This window comes from Chlorocebus sabaeus, chromosome 7 (assembly GCF_047675955.1).
Source record: "Chlorocebus sabaeus isolate Y175 chromosome 7, mChlSab1.0.hap1, whole genome shotgun sequence".
NCBI lineage: Eukaryota > Metazoa > Chordata > Mammalia > Primates > Cercopithecidae > Chlorocebus > Chlorocebus sabaeus.
The window spans coordinates 90,961,497-90,974,224 of NC_132910.1; the positions used below are offsets into that span (position 1 = coordinate 90,961,497).

Consider the following 12,728-nt stretch of genomic DNA (forward strand, 5'->3'; position numbering starts at 1 on the left):
CAAGTGAGGCAAGATCTGCCTGCGTTATTTCCCACTGCTTCTAAAGTACTCAATTGTGGACACCTATCCAAGCACTAGTTAGAACCTGTTTAGACATGAGGGCCTCTAAAGCAAAGACTTTTCTGCAAATTCTCCAAGTAAAATGACTGTGTCTGCATCCTGGAAGAATTGAGGCACAGCACAGCAACTGGCAGTAAGATGATCTCTCTTGAATTCATCCATGTGGGGCAGGGGGAGTCGCTCTAATGGGCATTTCCCCACTCTCTCCTTCAGGGTAGAAAAAACGTCATACTAAAGGAGCTGTGGCTGTTTGCCACTGGTCAGGATGAAGAGAGTGAAATGCTTGTCAGTGACTATTCACTTCCCGACTGGTTGCTGCTCATTTTTTACCACGCACACCGAGAGCCCAACCTCCCATGAAGAAGGACAGTGAGAAAGTGGAGACTTTATTTTAACACAGCACTAAGATATATTCACCATCACATTTTCCGGAAATAGAGCTGAATGAATCAGAGAGGTTTCATTGCACTCCCAAGTAAGAAGATCAAACCAGCTTCCAACTGTTGCTAGTCTAGCAGCAAGTGTTTAAACATTACGAGGTCCTACAAAAATCTACTCTCCTCTTCACTTTGAAAATCCAGAAAGCTCTCCTATATTTGAACATCAACAAGCCAAATTTCCCATTATTCATAATTCAGTAAGACAGCTGAAGGCTGCTCAGGGCCTTATAAAACGGTTGTAGATAGCCCTGAATGTCCCCTGCTTCCCACCACCCAGAGCCTAGGATCATGCAAGCTGGGAGAGAAGCTACAGAGGTAGTGCCATGTTTGGTGGAGTGACCTCTGCAGCCTCCCTCCCTCAGAGTGAGAATTTTATGTAATTCTTATCTGCAGTTGGGAATAAAAGAAGTTTGATTCCTAGACATTGAAATATAAGAAAGTTTATCGTGCCACCCTTTTCCATCTCTTAGGAGAAATTGAAAAAGAACCCTCCAAAACTGGCCACTATCTGAGGATGTATAGAGAGGCTTTCTGCAGGCAATTAGACCCAACTACAGTGGAAGCTCGTAGAGCATCACACATTGACAGTCTGAAATGCACCACTCGAAGTGTGTCACTTTCACACTTACCTGACCGTGGGATGGAAGTGCAGCGTAAGCCATGGGCTGATTCATCACTCCTTTCTGCTTCATGAGAAGCATGCGTTTCTGGTCTTCGCTCAGGTGTGCCCTGGGGGCCTGGAGCTGTGGAGGTGGTGGCTGCTGCTGCTGCTGCTGCTGCTGCTGCTGTTGCTGTTGCTGCTGCTGTTGCTGTTGCTGGATGTATGGCATCAAGGGGTTTTTGTTGGGGTTGGCCATTGGTGGTGTCATCCTCTGACTCAGGTCTGCATTGAAATGGGTCAGGGGTTTAGTGTTGCCATAAGTAAGAATATTGTGCTGTTTGCTTAAGGAGTTTGTACCCAAGTTATTTGGCTGCTGATTGATCATATTCATGTGATTCTGTGGGAGGTAGTTATTCATTGTTGTCTTCTGCAGGTTGTTTGCCATTGGAGGCACTATAGGATTTTGGTTGTTAAAGGCTTGGGGGTACATCATTGGGCTATTTGGTTTTTCTGCAGTAAAAGCTGCTCCATATGGACTAGAGGGAGGTCCTAAGGGAGACCAATTTGAAGTCTGATTTGAGTGTTGCTGCTGCTGCTGCTGCTGTTGCTGCTGCTGCTGCTGCTGCTGCTGCTGCTGTTGCTGCTTCTGTTGCATGAGTTTGGCCCTTTGTTGCTGCTGTGCAGCCATCTGTTTGAGCTGTTCTGCTGGAGACATGTCAGAGCTGGGCACAGCCACAGGCCCTGATGCTGAACCGGCCACTGTCACTGCTGCTGGATTCAGGAGATAACCATTTCCAGGCCGAGGTGGAGCTTGGCCTGGAGTGTGGGCTTGGTTTGGAGTTTGAGGGGACTGGACAGCACAGTTTGCTGGTGAGCTTGCAGGGTTTGGAGCTGCAGGAGTGCTGGCAACAGAAGGTAAACTAGTGGCCGTGGAGACAGTAGAAAAGGGAGGACCAGAAGAAGAAGGCCTCGCCTGGGGAGATCCCATGGAGACATGTGTGAAGGGAGAGTGAGAGGGGTCGCTCTTCACGCTCGCACTCTCCTGGGAGAGAGGGGTCTCGGTTGCTGGCTGCGAGAATTCTGGCTCCTTCTTCTCTTCAAAGTCTTCGTTGAACAGGTCCTGTATGTCATCCTCAGGAACCGTGTTGGCTAATTCATCTATTAATTCTTGCCACTCCTGATCATTCAGATTAATGTCTGAGAACAGCTTGTTCTGATTTGAAAGAGATGTTTCTGATGTGTCTATGCAAGTAGGGTCATCGAGAGGTTCTTGTTTGAGGTCTTTGCTCTGCAAGATGGTGAAGCTATCCTCCAGGTCACTGCAACCGTTGACAGGAAGTTTAATCTCAGGGAGCCTACCATTCTTACTTAGATCTTCTAGAAGCCCAGGAGTGTGAGTTCCACTGTTCTGCAAGGGCAAAGAAGGCTTCAGGTCAAGTTGGTGAAGAGGAGAAGCTGAAGGCAGTGGCATGTTATTGGGCAAATTGTTGATGGCTTCCATCCCCACAGAAATGTCCTTTCGAATTCGTTTGCTAGTTGGAGAAAAATTCCCATCACAAGCACCATTCTGCTGGTCTCCATTAAGTGGTGATCGAGCTCCTTCCAATTTCCTTTTCACAGTCTCTTGTAGCTGGAAAAGAAACAGGAAAGAGGATGACTAAAAGTCATATTTTACTCTTTAAGGATTATGATGTACATTGCTATGAACTAACTTTTAAGTGGTTTATGACACAAAGGAAATAAGTCATACTTATAATTTCAAAATCAGGCAACACTACAATTCAAATTGTATGGGAAAAGGTTTTATCTAAAAGCAGAGCTCACAGGGCTAAGAGATAGAAAACAAACAAAAGATTGAAGGGTGGGAAACAAAAGAAAAGAGATAGTTAATAAGGGCAATACTGCTCTCAGCAAGGAAGAACAATCTGTTATTATTTTCTTTCTTTTTTTGTTTTTGAGATGGAGTCTTGCTCTGTTGCCCAGGCTGGAGTGCAGAGGTGCTATCTTGGCTCACTGAGACCTTCACCTCCCAGGTTCAAATGATTCTCTTGCCTCAGCCTCCACAGTAGCTAGGATTACGGCACAGGCCACCATACCTGGCTAATTTTTGTATTTTTAGTAGAGATGGGGTTTCACCCTGTTGGCCAGGCTGGTCTGGTACTCCTGGCCTCAAGTGATCAGCCCGCCTCAGCCTTCCTAAGTGCTGGGATTACAGGTGTGAGCCACCATGAATGCTAGACATGAGACTTGGACCAAAATGTAACATACTTGAAAAAGATGTTAATACCTATCCTAAATTCTTGCCACAACTTAAATGAGAACATCAAGGAATTAAATCAACATTTTAAAAAATGCTAAAGTAAAAACTTCTAAGAATATGGAATTTAACACATGTTCTAAATAGCATAGAATTGAAAATTAACGTTTAATGCAATCCCAAACTTCCTTTAAGTTCTTATGTGAGCTCACCTTTCAACACCTTTTGATACAGTGGCTCACTCTTTTCTAAAAGCACGTATCCATCGATTTCCACAACATCACACTCTTCTCAATTTCCTCCTTTCTCCACCAGCTCTTTCTCAATCTCTTATGTAGTCTTTCTTTTCCCTAAAGGATGGGATTCTTCAGTGTTTTGTCTTAAGCTTTCTTTCTCCTGCTGCTCACTCTGTGTTCTTGCTTAGACAACTTCATCGATTACAACAGCTTCAAATATCTTCTCTAGGCTGACAGCCCCGAAAGATGCTCATCTTCCCAGGCTCACATAGCTGGACTGGGTACATTGTTTTGGGGTCATCAGCCTAGAGAAGACAGCTGAAGCAGGCTCATTGGATTTAGTGCTCAGCTCCGCTAAATCCAATGTTCTCCTACTGGATATTTCATGGACATCTGAAACTCAGCAGGTCTCAACATTGAGCTTATTATCCTTTGTTACTCAAACAAGATCCTCATCAATGTTCCCTATCTCAGTATCTATCCATTTATCCAAGTCAGACACTTGAGCATTTTTCTTGAAACCTCTCACATCAGCAGTCACCAAGTCCTATGGATTCCACCTCCAAAATATAACTCTAATGTGCCCCCTCATCTCCTTCCTCCGTTACTGTTACTATCCTTGGCCAGGATACCATTATCTCTTATTAGATTGTTGCCGCCATCTTCTAACTGGTCTTTTATGCTTTGCCTCCATTCATTTGCTCTTTTGTCTATTTTTTTTACTGTTTTGTGTTCCCTTAATCTACTCCTTATAATGCCACATTTTCCAAAAAAAAAAAAAAAAAAAAAAAAAAAGACTTCCTTTCTTGTGTATAACTCTGCAATGACTTCCACCATCTTTAGGTTAAAGTCCAAACTGACTCTTGCCTACACCACCTGACTCTTGCTCATCTTTCCAGGCTCACTCTTTTGCCTCTCCAGCATCTCCTCCCCTCTTCTCCCTTATCCTACGTTTTCCATAAACTCTCTTGAAACTCTTTTAGTTCCTTAAAGGTGTGATATTCTGGTTTCTCTTCAGAGCCTAGAATTCTTTCACCTTTAAGGTGCTAAGCTTCCTTCCACCTCTAGGACATTGTCCATGTTGTTTTGTTTTCTTGGAACATCCTCCCGCTCCCTCTCCTCTTCCCCTGGGTAATAGCTGCTTATTTTTCAGGTCAGATCTTAGATTTCACTTACTCTAGGAAATCTTCTCTTATACCCTTCCCCAACCCAGCAATGTCAGGTGCCTTCCTTGACCAACTATACTAGGTTGGATGTCCTGAAATGGGTCTTTCCAAGCTGTCTGTACTTTACTGCCATAGCTTTTATCATGCTTTGGGGCAGCTGCTTAAGTGTCTGTTTGGTGAGCTCCAAGAAGGTAGCAACTGTGGCTGATGTGCTTACTGTGTATCCACAGGGCTGCACCCAGTCCTCGTGTTCATAGCAATGGTTAATAAACAATTGCAAACGGAATGAATCATTCTATTGCCTAATTCGCAGGGGCTATGAGAAGAGTTTAAATCCGAGCAGGAGGCAGCCCCATTGACCATAAGGAATGCCTGATTCCAGCCTCTACATTCCTGGTTTTGGAAGTGATAGATCTCTTACCCTAAAGAGTGTTATATCCACTTAACTGGACTCATTTTAAAAGTCCAGTTAAGAAAAGTCTTGCTAACTCTATGGACTTATCAATTACAAACCTAACTCATCTGTCTGCTGCTTTCCTTTCTGACAGAAAGGGCCAGTGCATGTGGGCATGGTAAAAGAACTTGGCATAGAATAGCTACTGGGGAGATGCTTGCTGAGTGAGAGGGGTGACTGGGCTGGGTTAGAAGGGATTTCAGTAACTTTACATAGTTGCAGGCAGAAGGCAGAATGACAGCATAGGAGAGAGAAGGCTCAGTGGTTTTTCCACTCGGGTACTCTCTTATTCTTGGCAAGGTGCTCTGTATTACAGAACCAGTGCAAGAGAGGAGCAGGATTCCCTCTGCCCCTGACACCTGAACACTCACGTGTGAAACTGCCGGGCCTCTAGAGGAGCACTATGGATAATAAAACCAATGTGGAGATGTGGTAAAGTTCAAGAAGTGTCATTTTACTGCTAGGTGTTTTCTCATAAGTAGATGATTATATTTGAAAAGTATGGCCGGGCGCGGTGGCTCACGCCTGTAATCCCAGCACTTTGGGAGGCCGAGGCGGGCAGATCACGAGGTCAAGGGATTGAGACCATCCTGGCCAACATGGTAAAACCCCGTCTCTACTAAAAATACAAAATTTTGCTGGGGTGGTGGCACACGCCTGTAGTCCCAGCTACTCGGGAGGCCGAGGCAGGAGAATCACTTGAACCTGGGAGGTGGACGCTGCAGTGAGCTGAGATCGTGCCACTACACTCTAGCCTGGTGACAGTGAGACTCCATCTCAAAAAAAAAAAAAAAAAGAAAGAAAAGTAAACAGAGTAGAAAGGGTCCTTGAGTAAAAATCCAGTCTAACCCTTATTCCTAAATCTTATATTTTTACAATATCAGACACAGCCCATAGTCATTTGGTAGAGGCCCTCAAACTGCTGAACACAAGGCCCTAACGGGAACACATTGGAATTTGACGGGGAAAAAAAAAAATACTGGCTCCACTCATTGTATTACATAGAAACTGCTAGAAAATGATATTATTTATTGCACAAAGCAAGATACCATGGTTTTAATGAGAAGTATGGAAGATACTTGACCATAGCTCCAAACATAGCGGCATGGTCAATATCACAGCTTCAGGACCTAAAGGAAACGAGGGTTAGGGCTTTTGACACCTCCTGGAGTGACGTTAACCTTCAAAACATAAGCATTTGTCTTAACAATGAACTGACTCGATTTTAGAAAGTCTAAGTCCATGACTCTGTTCCAGGTCATGTAATGAATGGAGCAGGACAGAGAAGTAAACGAAGCTGGTCCATTTGTTTCTCTGTAAAATTGTGGTGGCCAACACCATAGAGCCAGGCAGGTCTGGCTGAGACCCCAAGTTTCACCTCTTACGGCTGAGTGGGCTGCTGGGTGAGGCAGTACAGTGAGAATTAGAGAAAGAGGAGCACTGGCTCTGGAGTTAGAATGCTTGAGTTCAAATCCAACATCACCTACCTAAGAGCTAACACATATCAATATTGTCTGGGTCTTAAGAAATGTTGGCTATGATACTTTCCATTAGAATATAAGTTACATGAAGGCAGGTGTTCTTCCATTTTGTTTACTACTGGGTTTCCAGTAGCTCAGAGTAGACAATAAATACATGTTGAATAAATGAATCCTGGAAAACTTATTTAACCTCTCCTAAGCCTTGGTTTCCTTATCTGCAAAGTGGGTCAGTAATAACTAGCTCATAGAGTTACCATGAGTCTGAGGTTAAATGAAATAATGTAGAAAGGATTTAGCCTCACACCTGATACCAGTAAACACCTACAAAGCCTTAGCTTTACCATTTTCAAAATTCAGTGGTACAAATAGTTACAACTGCAGCTGAGAAGGAATGCTTACTAGATCTTCAAAACAAATAGGTAGAATATTTCTGTTCTCTAGCCAGCAAAACCCTAATGTTTTCCAAGCATCTGGTGTAGCTTTTTAAATATGAACAACAAAAATTAAATTTGCAATTCAAGTCCAAGTCCAAGTGCTAATGCATTCATGTCCTAGATTGTAGAAGAGCAGAGGCTAGATCATTGAGGTTTGAACCAAATACATTTTCAACATGCCACCTGATTGGAGCCTCCGAGTGTTCCCTTTCCTCCAGGGCCTAAAGTTCTCCACCGCAAGCCCCTTTAACCCAAATCTTGATTTATATATTTCATGTATCTGTAGTTTGGAATATAAGATAGACATTATTGAAGATGCTGTGCTGTGATTTTTATGTTTTGTTAAGTCCAAAATAGCAGAGCAATCTTAGCATCCCTTCTGTCTGCCTCATCATCCTTTGCTATATGGAAAGGTGGTCTGGGAGTCTAATTCTCTTTATGTTTCTCATGGGAGACAGAGGGAGGCGGAGAGGGAGACACAGAACCAGCGATGTGGCTGGGAAGGCTGATTCACAAGCTCCCTGCTCAGAGAACATGGGAATGCCTGGCTGTGCACAAAGAAATGTCCCTGTGACCCTCCTCTCCTCAGGACTCAGGGCAATGTCTCATCCCACATAGCCTTATCTTAGGAAGTCCCTGGCCCTTCTGCCTCGCAAAGCCCGAAGCCTCTTAGTATGACTGCACCCTCGTGGAAGAATCACAGAAACTCTTTCCTGAGCATCAGCCTCCTTGCTCTTGTATTACTATTATTACACATAAATGTTTTCTCCCATTAGGTGAAGCTGTGGTGCCAGGAGTTGAAGTATGCTGTTCATCCAATGCCTATGACAATATGGGCTGCTATCATGTGTCAATTACTCTGAAGGAAACAATTCCTCTTCCATAATGGCTCCAGCGCAAGTCCCTCATTTACAGTGCGGCTTGATGGCTTGTGTTTCTGTGAAACTGGTGTGTGTGTGTGTGTGTGAGAGAGAGTGAGAGAGAGAGAGAGAGAGAAAGACAGACAGTGAAACTGAGAGGCAGAGAGAGACAGAATGGGGAGTGGGAGGGTTGTGCATTATGTCCAAACCAGTAGTAATAAGAATAGCTGTGCCTTTGGAATTACAAAGAACTTTCACACACGATCACATTTTATCCTCACCACAAACCTGTGGGGCAGGCCATGTGCTGGCCAGATGGTTCTATAGGGAAAGGGGCAGTGTTTTCGAGGGGGTGTGGTGGGCGAGGGTGCATGACACCCACGGCAAGGAGGAGCATGGCTAAGATTACCAGGCCTCTGCTGACACAGGGGCCCCCAATACTAGCAGATTCTTGAGGTGTTCCATGGGCCAGAGTGTCCATGACAAAGAGGTCTTTTATTCTTCTTAGAGGTGCTGGCTTTTAGACTTTTTAGTGGTGCTGGCAAGTCAAAGAAACTCTTACTGTCCTGTCCCTGATTTTGCATGAAGTTGGGCAGGATCACAGAGCTTGGGAATAAAGATAGTGATGCTACTATTAATAATGAAGACTCTAAGATGGAAGACATTCAATGTCCAATGTCCAACTCCAGTAAACCACCATATTCCTTCTCTCTGCTCCCAGTGATTCTAAAAGATAGGTTTTATTACAACCATCTTGCAGAGGCATCGTGGGTTAAGTAGTGTGTCTGAAATTACAGAACGCAGGGGGCTGGGCAGAAGATGGCTAAACCCAGATTCAAATTCAAACTCAGGTCTGACTCCTCTATAAGGCATACTGCACCCTCATCCAGGACTGGACGAAGCACAGTCATGACCCCATCAAAGGCATGGGTTTCTGATGCCACCTGTGATATGCTTTCTCAGACTGTGCTTTCAGGGATCTTCCTTTGTTCCAGCCTTTCCCCGCCACCCATACCCAATTAAACCTCAAGAACTATCCATTCTATGAATTTTAGTCTCATCTTCCGCCACCAATGCCACTACCTCGTTCAGAGTCTCAATATTTCTCTCATGAATTTCTGTAGCAGCTCCTGACCAGCGTCAGTCTCACCACCTCCAACCCATTCTCTGCATCGTGGCTGTGGTTTTCTCTATACATTGTGAATATGATCATGCCCGTCCTTCACTTTAAGCTTTTCTAAAGCTGTCTACCGTCTTCAGCATCATTCAGGTCTGGCACACAGGCCCTTCAACTGAATCCTCATCCCAGCTAAACTCTCCAGGCTTAGCCATTACCTCTAATCTTCCCCCACTTACTCCGCAACCCCACTCAACTCCAAACTCTCAGCTATACTTAATTATTTGCAGTGCCCAGGACATACCACAATTGTTTTCTCTCTTTCTGAGCCTCTGCATATTTTACACGTATCCAGCTTTTTCACCTGACCAATTCTATGTGTCCTTTACAATTCAGTTTAGACATTACCTACTCTGTAGTCTCTCTTGACAGCCATTTCCTACAACTCCTGATGTTGGTTAAGAGACCCTCCATGACATTCTAATTCATATCACAGTATAACTATTTTCCTTCATGGATGAATGAATGAATGCTAAAAAGAGCTCTCAAATAACCACAATGAGTTGGTGTAATTGATCCCCAAAGCAGGCTCTTGAAAACACTGGACTGCATAGTGTTCTCAGAATAAGCGTACAATTTCTTTTGGTTAGTTTGAAACACTGAAAATGGACCATCTCCTTCTTAATATTTTTGAGGACTCTAAGGGTCCAGGGAATCCCTGATGAGAACCACTACAGAACATATGAAGTGATTTGTGGAAAAGAAAACTGAAGCTGAAATCCAGAGACTTTAAGCGACATTACCATGGCACATGTTTTCACATGTATGTAAACCCCAAACGCTGCTTATTTTCAGGCTTGAATTTTAAATTTCCATACAAAGGCTTCGAGTGGTTCTCACCCACTATAGCTTAACCCTCTTCAACCAAAAGTGTGAGTGAGCTTTCTTCACTAGCTGGTAGAGATACAACTCTTTCCCAAGGCTTGAAGATAAGAGAGAGTCTTAGCTTGCAGATGCTATAACTAATTTAGAGGCTCAAAGAGAACATTTTGGTCATTTTGATCTGTTCTGGTCAAACTAGAAGATGATTCACTGGAATCAATTATCACATGCTTATTCTCTTTCCATTCTACCAGCAGGTAATAAGCCTATGAACACATGGATGAATTTGACTTGCTTATTTAATGAATGACCCAGAATACTCATGTGTTAGATATTTTAATTAATAGAATACAAAGAGCGCGCAAAACATTTCCAGAACTGTCTTCTAGATTTAAGTGCCCTTAGAAAGGATCTCGAGAGTTATTTAGAGGCTTGCTTTTCTTTAGTAATTTTCCAACTTTAATGTAACTAGTGACCTGAGAAGCTGTTAAAAATTTAGATTTCTTGGTCCCACCTTCATAGTTTCTAATTAAGTAGCCCCAGATTGGGACACAAGGTGGGGGCACGGGTATCTAAAGAAACTGAATAAAAACCTGATTCTTCTGGGGCTGCTGGTTTAGGATTCCCCAGCTTTTAGAAATTTTGATCTAGATTGATAATTCTGTTGGATTCCGACACTGTGAGGTTAATGGTGTGATTTTTTTAAGTATGCATACACGTACAAACCCAATGTCACTACAAAATGTTCCTGAGTTGACTGGTGATATGATGGGGGCTCTCATAAACAGAACCAAGAAACAGTGCTCTAGTTGGGGCTTTTTGAAACCTCAGAGGATTCTGAATTCTGCAGAAGCTTGCTGGATTTCTAGAATATTTTTCATAAAAATGTATATTTTTAAAACATTTTAGGTTTCCCTGAGCACAGTAATATCCCTGACCATTTCCCCTTCCACACTATATACTTCCCTTCACTTTCATTCAGGGAACTGAGGAGTGCTCTGTGTCTGTGTGCTGGGCTCTGCGCCAGGTGCTGAAGGCTCAGCTCACTCCCCAGAGCAAAGTCCATGCCAGAAAGTGACCACATGCCAAACATACGTTGAAAAAAGTTGGATACATTTGTTTTAGAGAGATCTATGTGCAGGGCAGACTAACAGGAAAAGAAAAAGAAAAATCTTATTACAACTCCCGAAGCCTCCTTTGGCAACCTTATAGACTCCTAACATTACTTAGAGAGAAAACAACTTTATTCTCTATGAGTAAATGAATTTGAATATGAATTTTAAAATTATGTATATAATCTGTACATATCACATATAGTATTGCCATAAGAGCCAAGTGTTTGAAACCTCTGCTTTCGACCATCCCAGATGATGCAGCTTCCCTGCACCTGGTCAGTAGGAAATGCTGGAGCTCTGGAGGGGATGTCAGCCTAAGCAGTTAAAAAATCTCCATTCTGAAATCCTCCAGGAAGAAAAGGATCCTCTTTAAAGGGGCCTCACCCTCTTAGTGGGCATCTGAAATAACAGCTGCAGAGCCCCAAGGGACTACGAGGGCACCGCGGAGCCCCCAGCCCAGGGGGACAGAATCACTCAAAACATTTTGAGGTACTTTGAGGCTATTTTTAGAAATGACCATGATCTTTTTTCTTTCTGCTATGGGTCACATTTAAAACTCTATTCCCAAAAAGTCTTGGAAGTACATAAGGCTGATGGTGCCTCTTTTCAATGTTTGGAACATGAATGCCCATCCAATTCCAGCTGTAAGTGCTAAAGCAACATCCTGATTTACTTACTCTTTAAAAACATTTTAAATCTTTTTGGGGGGTGTGGCTGAATTTTTAGATATGTTTTTATCCTTTAATTAGGCTTAGACATGTAATAAGTACCAACTGAATGCACAACAATATCTTGGGAATGGATCATAAAACATCAGGAGCAGTGGCTGATGAAGTTCTCCACATTTAGAAACTCTAAGTTCCAAGATCCCCTCAAATCTCTAAATTTCCAAATACATAAAAGTTGTACAGGCTCCTGGCTTTCTCCCAATGGAATGAATAAATTATATTTTCATCACAAGTCACATGAATCCTGTATAGTCTTTGTATGTGAAGTTACAAAGTTTTTCACAAACTCTATACATGCAGTTTAAAATGGTGTTAACAAAATTATCAACTACTCATTAAAAGCAAGACTGTTATATTTGCAAATGCTAAGGCCATATGATTTTCAAATCTAACATAGTTTTCAGTAGAATGCTCTAAACTTCTAAGTTTTTATCAGAGAAGTTGACTCACTGCTTACTAAATGTTTCAATATATTATTATCTTACAATATTCTAATTGACTGAGAGCTAACCAGTCAGGCATTGAGCTAAGTGCTTTACATATCTTACCTTGATTAATCCTCACAATAACCTAATTGACAGGAATGGGTTCAGAGAGGACAAGTAGTTTGTCCTAGGGCACATAGCACAGCCCTACTCAGTTGTGCCTGCCTCTCAAATGTATGCTCTCACCTAATCTGCTATTTCGCATCTGATGACTTCTGTCTCAATCAAACTGCAGCAAACCTGCTTAGAAATTCTGGGAAAGTGTTTTAGACACCTGTGTCATGATGCTCTAAAGCGGATGTGTTCGTGTCTTTGAGTCAGATCTGGCTGATTCACAGAAAAGCCTTGTGCTTCCTCTACAAGGAAAGATGTCACTCTGCAAATTTAGCATGTGTTTGAGAAGTGATAATGG

The 12,728-nt window shown here is 42.9% G+C and overlaps 1 protein-coding gene across 2 annotated transcripts in view; it reads right to left on the reverse strand.

Moving 5' to 3' along the window:
• The window catches only part of MAML3 (mastermind like transcriptional coactivator 3), a 437,043-nt gene that overhangs the window by 173,439 nt on the left and 250,876 nt on the right, over positions 1 to 12,728 (reverse strand). For both annotated transcript variants that reach the window (XM_007999840.3, XM_073017643.1), the window contains exon 2: positions 1,130 to 2,731. In XM_007999840.3, coding sequence (XP_007998031.3) covers positions 1,130 to 2,731 — 1,602 coding nt within the window. The remainder of the gene's footprint in view (positions 1 to 1,129; positions 2,732 to 12,728) is intronic.